Genomic DNA, 20,319 nt, shown 5'->3' on the forward strand with positions numbered 1-20,319 from the left:
ACAACTGGGACATCCCTTCTTCACACGAAATCTTATGTCAAATGCCAACTTAGGAGAGAGAGAAGAGCGGAAAGGAGGGCAGGACAGCTTGGGGCCAGGTCCCCCCATCTCTAGTCCCTCCCTCCACCCCAGGATCTCCCCTCACCCCAGGGTCTTCTCCTCACATCCTCCCCCCCTCAGTGTCTCCCCCTCCCCCAGATCCTTGTGGCTCCAGGTGTATTCAGAAGACCCTTAAGGTCCCTAGAAAGTCACAGAGTTGAAAGCAGTGTGAAAACCTCTGCTCTCTTAGCGGTTGGAATTGCATGTGTTGAAGGCAAGGCAGGCTAACGGCAAAGATCACTCTTATGATTTCCTCAGTGAATTTTGTTTTTAAATCCCCCGGACACACTCTTCTCGCCACGAGTGGATGTAGACAACCACATGCCCGATGCTTTCAGGTTACCTGAACATGATCTCATATTTCCCACGGTTCTTCAGTTGCAGGGGCTGCTTCACCTCCTCCATGACCCTCACAGTCCCAAAATCGAGGCCTCCTTCAGCTCCTGCAGAGGCCAGGGGCCGGGGTGGGGAGAGGTGAGTGGGCCTGGGAGCGAGACGCAGTGGAACTTCCTACTGAAGTTCACATGGAAAATCCACGATGACAATCTCAGTGGATTTGCTTTCTGAAAACACTATGGTTAGAAAAACCTTTTGTAATTGAGTCTTAGTAGTAAACATACAATAGATAGCGCTCTTGCACCCAGTTCAACAGGGCAGCTCCCTCTGGCTTCCATCCTAGGACCACTGTCCTTCCTTTTATGTGTCCCATTAGCTAAAACTTCCAGTATTAAAAAAAAATTTGTATCAAGTGTATACTACACAGAGTTGGGATATTACATATAAATTTATATTGCTTTACTTAGCATTACATCATACTTAATTCCATACATAGTTAAAAATTCCTCATCAATGTGATCTTTTAAAAAAATATTTGAATTCATCAATGTGATCTTAACGGTTGCATAATATATCATGATATGGCTATTCCATAATTTACAATATTATTCCTATAATAATAATATTCCATTACTGATAGACATTTAGGTAATTTCCTGTCTTCCACTGTTACACATTATGCCGTAATAACTATCTTTGTACATAAGACTAATGAAATCTAGGCAAATATGTAGCTCTAATGTTCTATAAATCTTGTTGAGGAGGAGACCTAGCAGAGATAGGGGTAATGGAACAGTGCACACTAAAGGGAGGGGTCTAACCTGGGGGTTAGGGCAGTGTGGTGGGAAGAATAATGCCACCCCCTCCCCAACCCCAAAGATGGGTTTTAATTCCTGGAACCGGTGACTATGCTACTTTACACGGCAAAGATAAATTAGTGTATCAGATGGAATTTAGGTTGCTTATCGTCTGACCTTAATATAAGATTATCCTGGGATCTCTGAGGCACCCAGTGTAGTCACAGGGACCCTCAAAAGTAGAAGAGGGGGACAAAAACTGGAGAACCATTGAGACGGCAGTGTGGGAAGGGCTTGACCCAACCTTGCTGGCTTTGAAGATGAAGGAAGGGGACCACGAGCCAGGGAATGTGGTGGCCTTTAAGGCCGGAAAAGGCAAGGAAACGAATTCCTCCCCAGAGCTTCCAGAAAGGAATGCAGCCCTGCCAGCACTTTGATTTTAGCCTCGTGAGACTCCTGTTGGATTTTCTGACCTATGGAACTGTTGGATAATAAATTTGTATTGTTTTAAGCCACAAAGCTTGTGGTAATTTGTTAATAGTGGTAACAGAAAACAGGTATTCACTCTCAAGTGACTGTTTAGAAAAGAGCTCTGCAAATTTTATATTTGGGACTCTCCCCCCCTGGCTTGTCATCTCCATTTGGAGAAATGGAGATTCACAGCAATGTTGCTAGTATCACGCTGGGGCTTGCGTTACTATTAACTGAAATTCTACCCCCTCCCCGACAACCACTAGTCTTCCTTTTCACACGGAATATACTGCACTCATAAGATGTGACTTCTACACACACTTTCCTTGATGGGGTCAACAGACCTTTGGGAAAGGTGATGTCCAAGGCAACGTCGTAGGACTCTGCAAAGATGCTGATGTTCTCAACCTGAACAACTCCAACAAGATTGTCCACGTCTAACACCTGTCGGGGTAAGAGAAGTTCCTCAGTAAAAGAAAGACCCACGAGGTGCTTGGAGCCTGACCGAGGTAACCCGCAGTGGGAATCGTGAACAAGGGGATATGGTGTGCAATATTTCTGAAATGCATTTAGCTTTGGTCTTCACTGGTAGGGTCAGTGTTCTTCAGAACACCCTTTAGGGAATGCTGGTGTCAACAGTCAATGCAGGAATGGGGAAAAGAGACTGCATTTTCTATCTTGTCTGATTACTGGGTTTAAATGATTTGCATGATTGTTGCTCCATTACTGAAGTTTGGGCTGCGAATATACATTGCAGAAAAGTGTTCTTTAGAACTTTTTAAATAAAATAAACCTGAAGAGCATTTTTCTGACAGTGGAAACGGAAAACTTGTATATTCTTAATCATCCTTGCTCCACTCATTTTTATAAATCTGAATTGTTCTATGCTTTGTTTCTGGTTCAACATGTGGAAAACATGCTAGATTTTTCATATAAAATAAGATGCTTCTCTTTTGGAAATTTCAAATGTTTTATTTACGAGAACAGTACTATTAAAGTTGGAAATGTAAAAAAAAAAGCAAGACCTCAGCCTCCAGTTGCTCACTGCCGTCTCCACTGTCATCCCCGGTAATTCTTTACTGTCCTGAGGAACCTCTGAACTGGTGTCAGATGTCAGCTGGACCCAACTGTTGAGTCTTGAGACTAATGAGGGGGTGATAAAGGGTCTGTTTGTCAATGTGAAGAGCCATTGGGCAGTGGGTATGGCTCTCCTGCTCTGCCTGGAGACCACCTGCTTCTCTGCTGAAGCCTCGAGTTGAAAAATGAAGTCACCACTCCCCATTACTTGTGCTTTGGGTGCCAAGAGGAAAATCAGTACCTGTCACCAAACTCAAGTTTTAACTCAGAGTTACCATCTTTTCTTTCATCAAGCATTTTCCCAGTGTCTCACAGAAAAATTGGACCAACTTCAGTTTTACCTTCTTTCTTTTGCTGCCCACCCTCTGACAGAGGTGACAAGAAGGGCTGACAGTAGGAGGGAAAAACAGGACAAAGAACTTGGATTATCAGCTCCAAAATGTATACAGTACTCTTCTACTGATAGATGCCAAGTACCCAGAACATTCTATTTCTTTTGCTTCTTCACTAGTGTGTATGGGTGGGGCGGGAGGCAGAATTAAATTTTGTAATGGAGGAAAATAGGGAGGACAATTTAAGAGGTACACAAATTAAACAAATGAGTTCACCAGAGCACTGTCCAAAGGGACCAGAAAGCAAGGCATTTCCTCATGTAGATGTTGAAAGCACGTAGTGGCGGGGAGAGGAGTCTTAGGTCACTTCGGGGAGCCTGAGAGGAGACCCACTGTGTGTGCTTTGCTGGAGCACACAGGGTGCCACGTCAGTAGCTAAAATATAGAAAGGTTTCCATACTAGGTGGTAACAGCTGTCACAATGACCTCTCCAAGTATCCCCTTTGCCTGCCTCTCACCCCGTGCCCACCATAGGAAACCCAGAATCCCCAAGATCCAGCAACTAAAGGATAAAGGCAGCATATTTCCGACCCTCCACCAGCCATATGGCCTGCGTTCACTGCGCAGAGATCAGTGTCTGTGTGGAGACTGGTGTTAAAAATGTTGACTATTACCTCTAGACTTCTACCCATTGGTGGATTGAATAAATCTATCAATATATGTTTTCAACTATCTGAAGTCATGGGTAGGTCATAAGAGAGATTAGATCCATTGACTGGCTCCAAAAGGTAGAAACAGGATTAATTCATGTAAATTACAGAGAGAAAGCTGAACTCAACCTAAGGAAGCATTAACAGTCAGTCCTGTTCAAAGGAAGATCAGGCTGCTTGGAGTGTTGGTAAGTTTTCTGTGCCTGGAGGTATTCAAGGAGAAGTCTGGATGACCCCTTGATTGTTGCAGAATTGATTCAAGCATCAAAAATCAGTGACATCTTTTCATTCATCCATTCGACAGATTCTACTGAGTGCCTTCTATGTTCAGACCTGTGCTAACACTGGGGATATGATGGGGTAATGGGTCGAAAGGTGGCCCCCCAAAAGTATGTCCTTATCTGAATGCTTGGAATCTGTGAGTGACTTTATCTGGAAAAAGTCTTTGCAGATGTAATTAAGTTAAAGATCTTGAGATGAGATCATCCTGTATTATCCGGGTGGACCCTAAATCCAATGACAAGTGTCCTTGTAAGAGGCAGAAAAGGAGAAGAAATAGACAGAGGAAGAGGCCCCTGTGAAGATGGAGGCAGAGATTGGAGGGATGCAGCCAGAAGTCAAGGGACACCAGAAGCTTGAGAGGCAAGGGAGGATCCTCCCCTAGAGCCTTCAGAGGGAGCCTGGTCCCACAGACACCTTGATTTCAGACTTCCGGTCTCCAGAACTGTCAGAGAATATGTGTTTGTTGTTTGAAGCCTCTCACTTTGTGGCCCTTTGTTAAAGCAGCCCTGGGAAACCAATAAAGATAATGCACAATTCAGGAGAGCTCTTGTCCCAGTGGAGTTCGCATAAGAAAGTAAAGAAAGAAGTGGGATAACACCAGAAAGGGGTGGTGCTCTGAGGGACAGCGTGAGTGTGAGTGCACAAACAGGGGAGTCCCTCGATGGAAGCAGTTAGCAGACCCTAAAAGCAGGAGCCATCTCCCCACAGGGCCTAAGGATAACAGGAAAAAGCTGAGACCATGTGACAGGAGCCAATGAGTGCGAGTAAGGGTAGAGCAAGATGCAGAGACAGAGGCAGGCGGGCCTTCAGAAGCAGCTGACCCTGGGCTTTATTTGTACTGAAACTGGAAGCCAGCAGAGTGCTTTAGGAAGGACAATGACCAGCCTTTTCACGATGTCGCTGGACACTTGTGGGGAATGTGAAGAGGAAAACAAGCTAGAAAGCCTCCACAGATGTCCAGGTGAGATGTTGCAGGTGGCCAGTACAGACAGAGAAGTAGATGGACGGACACAGAATTGACAAGACTTGTTGGAGGATTAGATTGAAAGGGAGGCTGTCAGGAAAAGGGGGAATCAAGGATGGCTCCTAGGTGTCTGTGGAAGCAACTGGATGGAAGGTGACATTTCCTGAGTTAGGAATCTGAGGGTCACCCCTGGGTTGGGGTGTGAAATCAAGAATCTAATGCTCACCTAGGGACAGTAACACCATTCATTCATTCATTCCCTCACTGAATATTGATTGAGTGCTGTTTTTAGCGCTGGGAATCAGCTATGAACAAGACTGCCTTCACGGAGCTTACAGTGTGTGCAGAGCAAGGTAGTGTGGGTTGGGAGTTGTCAAATGGGCTCAGAAGGGAGCGTGTAACAGGGAGACCTGGCCTAGAGTGTGTGCGTACGTGTGTTGGTAGTGTGTCTGTGGGTATTGTCTGTTGGTAGTGGGTGTGTGTGTACTTGTGTTAGTACTGTGTGTGTTAGTAGTGTATGTTGGTAGTGTTTGTTGTTGGTAGTGTGTGTGTGTGTGTTTGTGTTGGTAGTGTGTGTATGTATGTAGGTAGTGTGTGTATATAGGCAGTGTGTGTGTGTTAGTAGTTTGTATATGTTGGTAGTGTCTGTTGCTGATAGTGTGTGTACGTGTGTGTGTACCTGTGTTGGTAGTGGGTGTCACGTTGGTAGTGTGTGTTGGTACGTGTGTCAGGGAACCCGAGGTGTACACATTTTGATGACCGAGTCTGAAGATGTGTGAAGCCTCACCTCCAACCGAATGGCCTTCTTGATGTTGACGGCTTTGGAGGGCTGGAAGTGCACCTGCAGGCTGCACTCAGCCCTGGGGAGGATGGAGCCCTGTAACATGGACACGGTGAAGTCGTCGCCCAGGTGCTCCAGGCTGGAGATCCGCCAGGCTACGGGCAGGGGTGTGACATTGCGGAGAAGAACGACCTTGGATTCTTTTCTGCAGAGACCAAAAGACATTTTAGCAGTTTCAAATGATTTTGATTTATTATGGCAGGTCAGAAAAAGTACTTGTGGTTATTTCAAATATTGCTTAGCTTCACTACTCGGTGTTTATCATGGAACGGGGCCTGATGGTGTTGATCAAAGAATACAGGATCCACAGCATAACAATATTCTCTGCCAGCAGCCCCAGAAATATGCATTCTCTATTTAGAATAAAACGATTCCAGTGAATGAATATGTAAGTTCTAATATTGGGCTAATGTGCTCTGTTTGTACTCTAATTTCGAGACCAAAGATTCTTAACCTTTTAGGATCTGCTTTGCGAATCTGGAAAAAGCAAGTCCTTCTGAAAAAATGCAAATATGCACACACTTTGGCAGTTGATCTTGGGGGGTGGGGGGATGGGGGCTTGACCCTGATGAAGTCTAGCCACTGAGCCCAAGTTAACTCAGTAGGGTTACTAAACACCCTGATTTGCACAGGACCAGAAGTTTCCCATTACACAGGGCTTTCAGTGCTGAAACCTGGCAAGTCCTGAATAAATCAGGGTGAGTGGGTCACCCTAGAACTAAATATTCTTTCAATTGCATCCCAGTCCTGGTGTCATCCAGAGCTCTGACCTGTGCAGCAGGAGCCGGTCAAAATGTAATTGCCGGGGCTCCAGCTCCAGTTCTGGGCGGATCCCCTGGCAGCTTAATTTGAAGATGACTGGCTCGGGGTTCTCCTTGATGCAGCAGACAACGCTGTCTTCAAAGACCCCGACTGCAGTCGGGTAGGCCCATACGGTCAGCATCTAATGGAAGCGTTACAACAAAGTACATTGCCACTGAGGATGCCAGGGCCTCCAATTTCCCAAGAAAGCCTTGCCCTGGTGGACTGGTTTCCATGGGACTGTACCTGTTTCTCATTGGGTTTTAGAATCATGTTGACCGGCTCCAAGAAGTAGGTGCTTGCTTTGACATCGTTCTGAAAGGAGAAGAACACGTCCGCGACCATTGGGGAAGTGTTCAGGATGGTCAGTGTCTCCATGTTGCCTGGGAACAAGGATGACTTGTATCTGGAAATGGACAAAAAAGAGGGATAAGTGAGGAATGTGGGGATTGACTGACAGTTCAGGCGGAAAAGGAGATTGTGAGGTACAAGGCGATTCCAAAGGAGCGTGCGGTTACACTGAGGCAGTGGCACGTGGCTGAGAACACAAGCTTTGTGAACACTTGCAGCCGTGACCTGACCCCCCAAACCTTGGTTTCCTCCTCATCTCTAAGATGGGATGATGATGCCTCCTGGGATTTCTGTGAATATTAAATGAAATAGTGCACCGAATGCTCTGGGGACAACTGCAGATATCAAATGCCCAATGAATGGTAGTTTTTATAATTGCAAAGAATTCTGAGAAATATAAGCATCCTTCTCAGTGCTTATATTCCCAGGACAGATGACCATTTGAGTAACATGTTCTTTCACATCTGTTTTAGAGATGACATTCTATACCTGCACAGGATGTCACTATGCTGCCATGGATTGATTTTGCATTGTTCAGTTACAAGGCTGTTTCTGCTCCTTGGTACCTTAGGAAGAGAGTCACAGAATCGAGCAGCACGGGCAGTGGAAGCTGCTCAGTTAATGATACTGAGCAGAAAAGAAACCATAGAAAGTGCAAGAACTGCCAGTAAAGAAGCAGATCATCAGAGATCATAGCACAGGTCAGGGAAGCAGGGCACCGCAGCACCCACTGGTGCCCAGAAACAGTGCAAAAAGCTTTTTGGACAGGCTATGATGGAGGAAGGAAGGAGAGTGAATGGCAGAGACCAAATCAGTCAGAGAGACAGCGCACCCTCTGTGTGACTGCCAAAGGGGTGGTGGCCCTCACCTTCAACCGGGGGTCACCACCATCTGTCACTGTGCTAAAAGTTTAATGTGTGTTATCCAGTGCAGTCTCCGCAAATCTGTGAGGTGGGTGCTACTATTTTCCATTTTGCAAATGAGGACATTAAAGCTCAGGAAGGTTGAAACGAATAAATGAATTACACCTGGTTGCACCGGCCCTTGTCTCTGGGCCACGTAATTGTCCTCCTCCTGGAGCAGTGCTGTTTGGCCCTCAATCCTGGTGAATTCCAGCGCTGTTCTGCACCCATGCCTCTCTGAATGGCCATTTCCCTGACTCCCACCCCACGCTTCTCTGTATCTCATGTCCATCAACCTGACCCACGCTCCTCCTCTCCGCTGAGCCCTTCTCCTGGGCCTTGAAGATCCTCTCCGTCACTAGCAAACCCTCTTCACCTTCACTTTCTAGTCCAGCATCTCAGAAAACAAAGTGGAGAGATTAAGGGAACAGAGAACAAAGATGGCTCATTAGTTCTACCAAAGAAGCACAGAAATAAACCCTCTCTATTCATCACAGCATCCACTAGAGTGAAGACATGTTGAGACCTTGGTTCCAGTTTTGGTGTCATCTCTCTGCCGATATAATAAGAAGTTTGTGTATAACAGAAAAAACTAATACCGCTAAACATAGCTGATCGTCAACCTCACTGGCCTTCCAATTCGGTCTGATCACCTTAATCGATTTCTCTAATATTCTCCCTCTCCCACTTTCCACAAAAACTGTTTCATACCTTCTTCATTTTCTCAACACTTTTAACTTCCCCCACTGCTAGGGATGTCCTTACATCATTCACCCTGGAGAAACAGCTGCATGGAACCTCCTCACTGTTCAACCAAATCTGCAACCCTCCCTGCACCTGAAGCTGCCTCACCATCCTCTCTCCTCTCATGAAGTGATGGTCCCTCTTCCTGGCAAAGGCCAATCTACACATCCCATTGTGTCACCGCAGGGAGCCGATGGCCCTTCTGTTCTCCTGAAATTCCAACCTCTTCCTCCCTACTTTCCCTTGGCATCCAAACATTGTAAGAACAGCCTTCCCTGGATTCTATGTCTCCCTCCCATTCTCAACTCCTCTGGCTCCCTTCACAGCCATGCTTTTCCAAAGAGCTACCTTTGCACCCTGTCTCCATTTCCTCACGTCCCACTGACTCCCTCGTCATTTCACTTGGACTTCATTCTCAGAACTCCCACGTAAGGGATCTTGCTAAGGGCCCTAGTGACGTTGAACCCTGTGGACACCGATGTCCCCCTCTGTCCTCTCTATGGCATTCAGCATAGCTGACCACACCCTCTCCTCGTGGCTCTGTGACACCACCCCTTTCTGATCTCCACCAATCGCTCTCGCCTTCTTTCTCATTTCCTTTGCTGGTTTCAACTCTTGTGAGTGGGGGAGCTCCTCGGGGCTCCATCTGTGGTCCTCTCCTTACTGTCCTCTCTTCTTAGGCAATCTCCTCCACACCCATGGCTTTTGCTGTCTTGAAGACAGGCCTCTGTTCTCTGAGAACCAAAACTGTGTAGCCTATTCGCTGCTTTATGTGGCTACCAGCTATGTCTTCCAAGCCTCTCAAACTTAACATATCCCAAAGTGAACTCTGGATCCCATCCTTCTCCCACCAAAACCTGGTCCTCTTCCAGGCTTTCCCTTGGGTAAATTGCACCCCCATTCATCTGGTGCTTAGCAGAAACTTGGGCTACAAAAACCAGTTCTCCTAATTTGTGGTTCAGGGATCGAGGCAGCATTAGTAAAAGCTATGTCTACACAGGAACTCTGCATGTACCATTCAGGAGTCTAGTGCAGGGGTCTGAAATCTGCTTTGAGATAACGGAACACTTACTTATCTCTTGATTTGCCACAAAGCAGTGGCCCGAAGTAAAACCTCTCCATGCTCATAACATATGTCTTAAAGATGACTTCATTTATCTTCATGTCCATCTTCCGCTGAGAGAATACCACTCTGAATACATGGAAGGAAAAGAGGAGAGGCTGCCTGAATGGAAATTCAACATGCCACTTGATGTTTACATGACCCCAACACTCCCTACTCAGCAAAGGGTCCAGGTGTCTGCAGACAGAATGATGCATAATTTGAGGACCTTTGTTGAGCCTTTATTCCTGCCCCTTCCTTCCCCTCTGGTCCTGAGTGAAAATAGTACAGTTTGAACTTGAGAACAAAGATGCCCATTGGTGTCTTTCCTAATGAGGGGCTGACGATAGAGTTGAGTTGGATGTCCTGTTCGCTTGTGCCAAGCTAGAAAATCTCCTGAGAACCCCTCTGGAAAACTAGTTCCTGTGGATATTAACCAGTTTCTGAGTTCCTTGTACAACGCACCTCCTTAGTCAGAATTGTAAAAGAGTTCCTCTTGCTGGATGAGCTATAGAAGGTTCGCGGGGGTGCGAGGGGTGCTTGCCACACTAGCTTGCTCAGCCAGGTGCCTTTGTGTGGTTCATAGCACGTATAGTGGTGTTCACTAGATCAGAGGAAAGCCCGCCCATACAGTCATATTGTAGGACAAAAAGTCCTGCAGTAAATAGGAAGACTTTCCCCCTCTTCTCCCCGATTAACGTCTTGATCTCAGCCTCATGGTATCACGTCATTGCTGTGGCTTAGTCAGTGTCTAAGACATTGGAGCCCAGGCCCAGAGGACCTGGCAGGCTGTCCCAGTGCCACACCAGTATTAAGAGCCACCTTGTTCAAAGTAACATGGGGGGAGGAGGGGCCTGGAATGTGTCTGTCAACCTGTTCTGTCTCGTAAAATAAAATGCACTTACTTTGGGTCTTGGCAAATGTATGGGTAAGTGCAGACACCGCGGCAGTAAAGCTGGTACTGGCGGCGAGTTCCAAGGATCTCAAAGTTAAACGTCTGGTCAAAGTTCCCGAGGTCATTAGAAGAGAAGTGCACTCGCAACGTCACCTCACCGTTGGCTGGCACGACCCACCGGAAATGATTCAGCCTGCAAATGACCACCCAGGCTTTTCAAGTGACAATGCTTCCTTCGTGCCAAGCGAAGACAGGGCATGCCGCCTGGGAGAAGCCCCGTCCTGCTGGGGTTCAGCCTGGGGGCGCACAGCTTTGTCCCCTCCCACTTGCTGCCACACCCTCCAGGTGGGGCTTCAGCATTTCCCTCCCCGGGTCGCTCAGAGGCCCACCTGATGAATTTCTCCTGGAAGTGCTGCCCAGAGAAGTTGTTCTGGTCGAGGTCTGACAGCGGGCCAACGGTTTGCGAAGTGGTCCCGGAAAGGCCCTTCCTGTTGACGGCCATGCGACGTTTGTCTTTCTGAGTCTCGCGGGCCTGATCTGGTTTTTCTTTCTGTTTCTGTTTGTTCCCCTTAGATGAGGCGGCCTGCTCCTCCTGGGCCATAATTAAAAATGAGCACGAGGTCTTAAATACTCATCTTACATACACACGAACCGAAGACAGAGATGCCTACAACACGTCTGCACGCTGGGGTGCCTGTGCCGCACGTTCAGGGTGCTGGCAGCTGCCTGGAGCACAGCAGGGCCCAGCCTACTACACTAGAGTGGAAGAGAAGTAAAGAGAAGTCTAGTGCTTTCCTTGGCATCCCATTCCCTGAGGAGGAGGCCATATCCCTAAAGAAAGCTTGAAGCTGGCAGGGAGTGTGTTCCTGTATTACATTTGGTTACTGTGTTTCTTTAGTATCTTTTTTTTTTCATGTATTACTTTATTTTTTATTTATTTTCTTCAGTTACAGGTGATATTCAGTATGATTTTATATTCATTTTAGGTGTACAGCATAGTGGTTAGACATTTATATAATTTACACAATGATTCCCCCCGATTAGTCTGGTACCCACCTAGCAGTATAAAAAAAGTTGCTACCACATTTTTGACTATATTCCCTATCCTGTACTTTATATCCCCACGACTACCCACCCAATCACACTGATTATTTGGAGAGTCCAGATCTATGTTCTTATAGAATATTCCATAGTCTGAAATTTTCAACCTATTCTCAGTGTCATCTATCTTATTCCTTTTATTCCCTGTATTTTCTGTCAACTGAAAATTAGGCTTACAAACTTAAACAGATTCACAGAGGATGCTGTGCATATTACCCTTCATCACAACAAGGGACAGATAATGTCAAATTGACCCATGATTACAGATGTGAAGTGTGTTTGAGGGGCCAGAGGGTGCCTTTCAGATCCGGCCATGATCAAGTAGACATTTCCCTTTGCAGCCGGCCAGTCACCTGTGGGATGACACACTAGTTCGAGAGAGTGTCTTGTTCCTCAACAAACCACTGCTTTTTTTTTTTTTTATCCTCTGGCACTCCTTAATCATTCCCCTCCCCCCCCCACTGGGGATAACAGAATAGTGCTTTTCTATTTCTACCATTCTTTCTCTAATTTTAGCTGTCATTCTTCTAGATTGAAGAGCTTTCCTTCATCAACTGGAGGTGAGCTAGAGTTCCTCCTAAAATGATTATGTTCAAGAATGCTTAACTCTTTCCTGGCAATGGCCACTTTTCAGAAAAGAGGTTGGTGTAATAGCCCCCTCTGATGTTTTTTCTTCTTTATTTTTCCTTCTTTATCTTTTTTTTTCAAATTTGAACTCTGCTCTAGTAAGGCCTGCCCACTGATGCTGCTCACTGCAGATGGTGATTTCCTACTTAGTTGTAAATTGAAGTTTGAGGCAATCTCTGTCACCTGCTTGAGCTATAGGCAGAGCCTGCAGGTGATTTTTATTTGCTGCTGGTTTTATTTATTCTTTGCAGATATGCATGGTTTGTAGGAGGCTGAGTGGAGAGATTCAAATTTTGGGCCACCATACTCTTCTGGAAATAAAAAACCCCTCCATAATTTTTTAATACATATGTCTCTGCATATTATTGGTGAAATCTATTTTTCCTTTGTGATTTATCCTAGTAATTGTCTATACATTTTCTTCTACTTTTACATGATTTCATTTTGATTGCTTATATTTTTAATAGAGCTGGGATTAATTTTACTGTATTGTGTCAGGCGAGATCAAAAGTGACTTTACCCAAAATATCCACTCTTCCCATCATAATTTCTTCAGTAGTCTCTCCTTTCTCTAGTGGTGTGTGTTCCCTTAACCTGTGCTTGTTCATTCTTGTATTCTTAGGCATTGTATGAATTATTTATTAATACTTATTAATATTAATAGCTTCACAAATACATTCTACTATCTTTTTAAAAGAGTTAGTTTTGCTTATTGTTTTTCTTGCAGGTGAGCTTCAGAGTAATTTGACAAATTCCCTAAACCGTCCCAGCGGGGATCAGTAAGGTTGGTAGATGAAAATCAGTCATTTTCAGTCTCCTCCTGGGAAGCAGGAAAAGTCAGACCCTGGGAATGTGGAGCTAAGAGAGGCTCACTCGGGGTCCTCAGGCAGGATCCCCAGTGAGGCGAGGGAAACCACCACACTCAAGTTTTGGCCATGCGGAGGGCAACACTGTCTCCGCACCCGTCTGAAGGCCTGCCAAGGTCAGGGTGAGCTCACTCCTTACCTTCACAGAGCTGGAGGTATTTGAAAACTCTGGTTCTGATTCCACCTCTTTTTTCTCCTCCAGCAGGAAGAGATCTTGGGGTGGAGTTACAAACACAAAATGCCTCAGGATTTCCATCGTGGCCAAAGGCTGCCGCTTCACAGGGTAGGAGATGATTGAGAATAAGGCAGGAGGTGGGATGGGCGGTCCAGATGAACCGAGACCCAAGGAGTCTAGGATCTAAAGGAAAAGCCCATTGTTAACTTCCTGAGCAGAGGGCGGGCTACCCCCTAGGCGCCTGCCAGTGAGCACAGGTTGGTTTAGGCCTCCCGCCTTTTCCCTCGGCATTCTGGGGAGACGCCACTGCAGTGGGCATGTGTCCGGGGAGGGGTGTAAAGGGCCTCTGACACAGCTCTGTGGATCCTTCCAGACCCCACAGCCCCAGACCTGGCTGGGGCTCTTGCTGTAGGCTGTGTGTTCCCTTTATCTCTCTCATCATAGCCTTTGTCACTTTATTGTGACTGTTTCATTGTCTGTCTCTGCAAATGGACTGTCAACTCCATTAGGACAGGAACCAAATCAACATAAAACCTCATCTAGTATACAGTAGGCACTCAATAAATCTGTTTAAAGAGATCAGCTCTTAAGATTCTAATGTCTACAGTTGTTCAATCTATTTTCAGATTCCATGTTAATTTTTCTTTTATCTTTAAATGTTCTTTCCTTTCACCTAAAAGGTGAAAGAAAGTTAGGATTGGAGCAGGTCAATGCCAGCAAAGGAAAAAAGCAAAGGTTCTGGGACTAGCGTAGAGGGTGGGACTGAAGAGAGAAGTCGAAAGGAAACCTGAGAGGGAATTTATTCCCATGGCATTCTTGCATTCTGCTCTGACATGTAATGCACAAACAGGCTCCAGAGCAGGTGGCTTGAAAACTTAGCAGTAACTTCCTTTTCCACTTGTAAAACCCTCAGAAGAAGGATGCTATTCCTAGATTAATTGTCGTCATCACACTAGTACATGTTATAGACCATCCGAGTGCTCATTCTGTGGACCAAACGGGTTATGAGGCTCTGCGGGTAAGTACGTATCTTCATGGAACTCCATGTTTCTCATCCTGTGGGTTAGGCCGCGAAAGACATTTCCTGACTAATGAGTAACCAGAGTTAACGCCCAGGATTTAGAATGTTTGTGAGGAAAGGGATGAATAACTTGTACCGATTATTAAATTAATAGAGCCAGGGAGTTCTTTTAGCCACAATCTGACCTATGGTTTGGAATGTGGAGGCTATAAAACAAGGCAAGAAGATCTTGGCTATAGTACTAGATAGAGTACAAAACAAGATGAGATGCTCTTTTAAAAAAAACATATTTCTGGGGAAAAAAAAAAAAAAAAAAAAAGAACAATTCCTTCCCAGGCTGACCCGACGCAGAACTGTCCAAGGAGTGGAGCTGGTGTTGTGTGTCCTGCAATTGCCTTCTGCCCCCTGGGCCCTGCACCACTATGGCAAGACTGCGAGGCCACATCACGTCCGAATCTGCCCTCCTGCATTTCCCCCATCCGCCCATCAATGCTTACCTGCCATGTATCCTTCTCAGGCTCTGTTCTCTGTTCTCTACTTTTTAAGGTTGCATCTAGTTTCTGATAAACTAAGTCAGCAAAGTGTGCCCCCTCCTGGTTAAAATTGGCCTGCTATCTGTTTTTGTAAATACAGAGCCATGCCCATTCATTTACATGCTGTTGGTGGTTGCCACAGAGACTGTATAAGCTGCAGCCTAACACATTTGCTTTCTGGTGTTTTATAGGAAAAGTCTGTCCCTGGACAAAAGGCTATAATAACCATCCCCTGCAAACCACTGCCCGAGGTGGCTTTTGGATATATGCTACCTACATTTTGTTTTTAGGAACTTTTTCCCACAAGCTCCCCACAGTGACACAGTGAATAGTATTAGGTTGTTTCAAAAGTAATCATGGTTTTTGCAATTGTTTTTAACCTTGTAAACCGCAATTACTTTTGTACCAACCTAATATAATTTCTGTCACTGTGGGGAGCTTGTGGGAAAAAGTTTATAGCGAAGTTGAGCCTCTTGCTTCACCCCAAAGTATACCTTGCCAGCCTGTACCACTGGTACTGTCAATATTAAAAATCAACCCTACAGGTGGCCTTTTATGCAATTAGATGGAATAATTTAGATCTGTGGAACTTTCTGTGGATTTTCCCCAAGTAGAAGAGGTCCTTTTAGCCACTGTCTTATCCAAGGGGGCATCAGAGATGAATGGAATTGAGGGGATATGGACGTTATGTAGAAAGAAACACTTCAGCGATGATTGGCACAGTACCTGCTACCTGATTTGTTATACCTCCGTCCTGCAGAAGAGTCTATACCTGATCCGCTTTGGGGAGCCTGTCATTCTCCAGAGCCTGCTTCCAGCTGCAGCCTTCCAAGTCAGGTGTCTGGATGTTTATGAAGGGCACACCCAGATCCCGCTTCCCTTCCTGGTCCTCCTCCCGGTCTCCCTCTCCTCCATCGCTCTGCTCCTCCAGTGCCCGGAGCTTCTCCAGACGCTCCCTCTTGGCCTTCTCCCGCTCCAGGCGCTCCTTCTCGGCTCGTTCCTTCTCTGCACGTTCCCTCTCCCGGTCCTTGCGGCCCCTGCGCCCCCCCGACGGAACCTGGCGCTGGTCCTCGGGCTCGTGGGGCAGGTCCTCCATCCCAGCAGGAGGCAGCTGAACTCCTTGCTTCCGGTCCCAGTATGTGAGGATGTTCCGGATATCCTTCCAAGTCAACTCATAGGTCTTAAACTTCTGGGCCAAAGTCTTGTCAGCGTCCTTTGAGAGGTCCCCTTCACTGTCCTCTTGCTCCTGCACAACAGGAAACCCAAGGATGCTATTATCCTCCAGTTGGGTCTTCCTCTTCTTGCTTAGTTCTTCCTTCTCATCCGTTACCTGCTCCTTCACAGAGATTTTTCTTTCTGTTGTGTCCATCTTGACATCTAGTTTGGACAAAGTAGTAATCTAGAAGACAAAACACATAAAATATGCTTACAGCGAGAGCAAATCACATAAAAAGGAGCAAGAGGATGTTTTATTTTTATAAGAAGGCCTCGCAGTATTCTAGGCACCTCTTATACGCACCAGAGATGCATCTAAAAGTCACCTTGGGGACCATTATCAAAATATCCATTCAGTGGTCCTTTCTTATTACAGGTCTGGCTAGGGCCTGGCAGGGTACATTGTGACAAAGGTGCACGGTGACTTTATGTGTGTTCCTGGTTGAGAAATACTGTTCTGCAGGATCAATAGGAAAAGATCACCAAAGATGGCCCTTCTGCACCTGCGTTCAGGTGCTGTGGGAGAGGCCACAGAATGCTGTGGTCACTGTCTCGCTCACCTGCTGGGACCAGTCTGCACCTTGTCTGGGAGTCTGGCTTGAGCTGCACCCTCAGAACTCATGGTGCTGAAATGGCCAATGGGCACACCAGCCAGCTACACCCTGGGGCCATGACAGCCACCCTGAGCGCTGCTCTGGCCATTCTGCCTCCCCGCCCCCATCACAGTGGGTAGAGATGTGACCGCTAAGCTTGGCAGGCTGATACACTGTTGGTACTTGTCTGCAAGCACAAGCTTATGCCGAGAGTTTTCCTTGACTGTTGCGCTGTCAAGGACAAACTCTGAACCTCGCAGGGTGGGCAGGATGCGAAGACGACAGCATAACAAAGAATAAGCACGACACTTAGCAGGCAATCAGATGTGGGTGCTTTGCCTCCCTCCTGCTCCACCATAAAAGCCAAACAGCATTCTAGTACTAGGTCCATTTTCTGGAGGGAAAATGTGTTGGATCGATTGGCCAGTTACAATGGCTGATCCTTCTGCTTTTGCCTCTTGGTAAGGAGCAAGTGAGGAGGGGTACCTGACGGCTTGATGTCTGGGGTTTCTTCAGGGACGGTTCCTCCTTTCCTGGTGCTTGCTTTGTTTTTCTGGTCTTCCGTTTTTGCTCATCTTCTTCCTTTTGTCGCTCCAGCTCCTGCTGTAGCTTCTTTTCATGCATCTCCTTTGCCAACCTCTCCATCTCCCTTCATTAAATCAGGCAGAGAAAACTGAGTTCAGAGTCCCTCCTTGCCTGGGATATGTATCCCACTCCCACCTGTATCTGAGAGCCTGAGCTAGTGGCCCGAGTCCCCTGGGCCCTAGGTGGTGTGGAGGAAATCTAGTCATTCCTGTGTGTTCCCCAGGGAGGGGCACAGACATGGCTGAGAGCATTGGCTTCGGAGCATGCCCAGGGTCTCTGGGGGACTGCCCAGGCCGAGGGTCACCTGGGAGAAAGAGGCAGACCTCAGGGGATGGACAGGACCTCCACAGGCCAACAGAGTGGCTAGGGAAGGAGGAGAAATGGCAGAGTTCTGGGGGGCAACCACCACGCCCATGTCGAGAGAGTGGCCCTGGGTCACCAGCTGTGGACACCTGAGCAGAGGCTGATGAGACACACCCAGGGAGCAGCTGTCAGGGGGAGCCAGCGGAAGCCCCAGGACAGCACTGGGGTCCCAAACCGCTCCCCCTATTATATTACACAGCCTTCCTCCTAGTCCCAAATGCCCCCCTAGAGAGAAGGAAGAAGAGGAGAATGGGAAAAACCCTGCCAGGCTGTAGCGCCAGCACCCTGGGTGGGCAAGATATTTTCCTGCTCTCAGCAGGTCATCTGCCTGGGTCTCCCGCGGCTGTTGACGCCTCCCTGGAGGACGACCCCAGTCAGTCTCCAGGGGGCGGTGCTTCTGCTGAGGCCAGCCCTTGAGTCCCACCTCTTCTTCCTCTCCCGGAGGGCCTGCTGAACCTCTCTATCGAATGCAATTTTCTCCTCCTCTGTCAAGGCCTCGTATTCTTCCTCATCCATAGTTTGGAGACGCTCCTTCTCTTTCTCAAGCATTTCCCTGCGTTTGTGCTCTGTGCGGGGAACAGAGACAGGAAGGTGAGGAAAAGTAGTTCACCAGCTTTGGCTGCAGGTTCCCCCATGGCTCAGCTCTCAGCCTGAACAGGCTTCGGAGCGTCTGTGACAGTGAGAGGTGGCTGGTGTGGCAACAGTTTTTCTAACCCCTGCTGGGACTTCCCTCATTCACACAGTTCCAAAATTGGCCTCCATCTGTTTCCCTGAATAGTGGCCCCAAATGTGTCCCTGTCCTAAGCCCTAGAACATGTGACTATGTTACCTTACGTGGCAGAAAGGATTTTGCAGATGTGATTAAGTGAAGGACCTTGAATTGGAGAGATTTTCCTGGATTATCTAAGTGGGCACAATATCATCACAAAAGGACAGAGTAGAGGTGACGTGAGGGCAGAGAGCTGTGAGGTAGGGGCCATGAGCCAAGGAGGCAGGCAGCCCCTAGCAAGTGGAAAAAGCAAGGAAACGGGTTCTCCACTAGAGCCTCCAAAGGAACGTAGCCCTGCTGACACCTGATTTTAGGGCTTCTGACCTCCAGAGCTGTAAGTCGGTGTTGTTTTAGGTCACCAAGTTCGCAGTAATTTGTTACAGCAGCGATAGGAAATGAATACACCACCCATGGACTTTACCCATTATAAACATATGCCACCGAGGAGCTCAGGGTGACAGAGCCATTTGCAGACCAAAGGGGTCACCTTCCACCCCCTGCAGAGTCCAGGTCCAGAAACGTGCTTCACACTCAGCACAAAGGCACTCGGCTTCTTTTCCACACTTTTCACACTTCACGGGGACAACAGTCTCACCTACCTTCTCATGTTAGCTTTGGGCTCAGAGATCTGCATTTGACTCCTTTCTCTGACATTTACCAAGGAATAGTCATAGGTAAGACGAATTCCTCCTTCATAGGACTATTGTGGGGATCCAATAAGCAGTCATGTAAAATGCCTAGTTCAGTGCCTGGCACATTCATAAGTGTTCAATAAAAATTAGATTTTAATATAATAATATTGTTACTGTGTGTTGTCTCAGGGCTTTTTCTCTCTCTTTTTAAATTAAAGTTTATTGGGGTGACAATTGTTAGTAAAGTTACATAGATTTCAGGTGTACAATTCTGTATTACATCATCTATAAATCCCATTGTGTGTTCACCACCCAGAGTCAGTTCTCCTTCCATCACCATATATTTGATCCCCTTTACCCTCACCTACCACTCAGGGCTTTTTTGAATATAGACGATTGAGGGGCGAAGAGTCCATACGCAACTGTGAAAAACTTCAATCTACAGACAATTGAGAAAATTTCTTTCAAGTTGATTATTATGGGGAGATGAGCTTTCTGAAAAACTAGGAACTTGGAGGTTGAAATATTGCTGGGGGATGCCTGGTCGTTTTTCCTAACTATTTTTCTCTGAATGAGAATATAAGGAAGCAGTCTTTGAGTTCTGTTTAAGAACTAAGAGAGCTCAGTGTTTATAAATATTTCCTTCAATGGAAAAGCATTATAATTTGTATAGATTCTTCCAGAAGAGAGAGGTCAGGCCAAGAGGGGAAGGGCAGTGATGTGGATGGAGCTGAAGACACAGCAGGATTTTGCTTCCCAGAGACAATGTCACCTCTTCTCTTGGGGTCAAAATTTTCTAGGTCTGCTTCTGACTAAATTGGGAACTTACTGCGTTAACATTTCTCTCTCTCTCTCTCCCTCCCCGACCCCCCTTCTCTCTGTATTATTTATTAATCAGTGAAGTTTTCCAGGCCACTGGTGTAATGACAGAAAAAGCAAAGGCTTTAGAGTTACGGAGACCTTAATGACTTGCTATGTGATCTTACACAAGACTTTTGATATCTCTGAGCCTCATTTTCCCATCAGCAAAATGGAGATAGCATGCCATTTAAAGACACATAAAGTATACAAAAGGTCTGCTGCCGTGCCTGGTACACAGTAGGCTCAAATGTTGCTGTTTCGTAAAATTTAGCAG

The 20,319-nt window shown here is 46.6% G+C and overlaps 1 protein-coding gene across 3 annotated transcripts in view; it reads right to left on the reverse strand.

Moving 5' to 3' along the window:
* Nucleotides 1-20,319, reverse strand: part of HYDIN (HYDIN axonemal central pair apparatus protein) — a 289,372-nt gene that overhangs the window by 56,859 nt on the left and 212,194 nt on the right. For all 3 annotated transcript variants that reach the window (XR_016022033.1, XM_088800246.1, XM_019757602.3), the window contains 12 exons: nt 18,208-18,349; nt 17,322-17,484; nt 15,800-16,426; nt 13,438-13,656; nt 11,094-11,296; nt 10,715-10,897; nt 9,780-9,899; nt 6,957-7,116; nt 6,680-6,852; nt 5,856-6,054; nt 2,048-2,147; nt 443-542 (listed from right to left, as the gene is read on the reverse strand). Coding sequence is in view for 2 of the 3 variants with exons in the window: in XM_088800246.1 (XP_088656372.1) it covers nt 443-542; nt 2,048-2,147; nt 5,856-6,054; nt 6,680-6,852; nt 6,957-7,116; nt 9,780-9,899; nt 10,715-10,897; nt 11,094-11,296; nt 13,438-13,656; nt 15,800-16,426; nt 17,322-17,484; nt 18,208-18,349 (2,389 nt within the window). In the remaining variant the exon portion in view is untranslated. The remainder of the gene's footprint in view (nt 1-442; nt 543-2,047; nt 2,148-5,855; nt 6,055-6,679; nt 6,853-6,956; nt 7,117-9,779; nt 9,900-10,714; nt 10,898-11,093; nt 11,297-13,437; nt 13,657-15,799; nt 16,427-17,321; nt 17,485-18,207; nt 18,350-20,319) is intronic.

Source organism: Rhinolophus sinicus, chromosome 8, assembly GCF_057876585.1.
Source record: "Rhinolophus sinicus isolate RSI-liver-muscle chromosome 8, RSI-T2T, whole genome shotgun sequence".
In the NCBI taxonomy this organism is placed as follows: domain Eukaryota; kingdom Metazoa; phylum Chordata; class Mammalia; order Chiroptera; family Rhinolophidae; genus Rhinolophus; species Rhinolophus sinicus.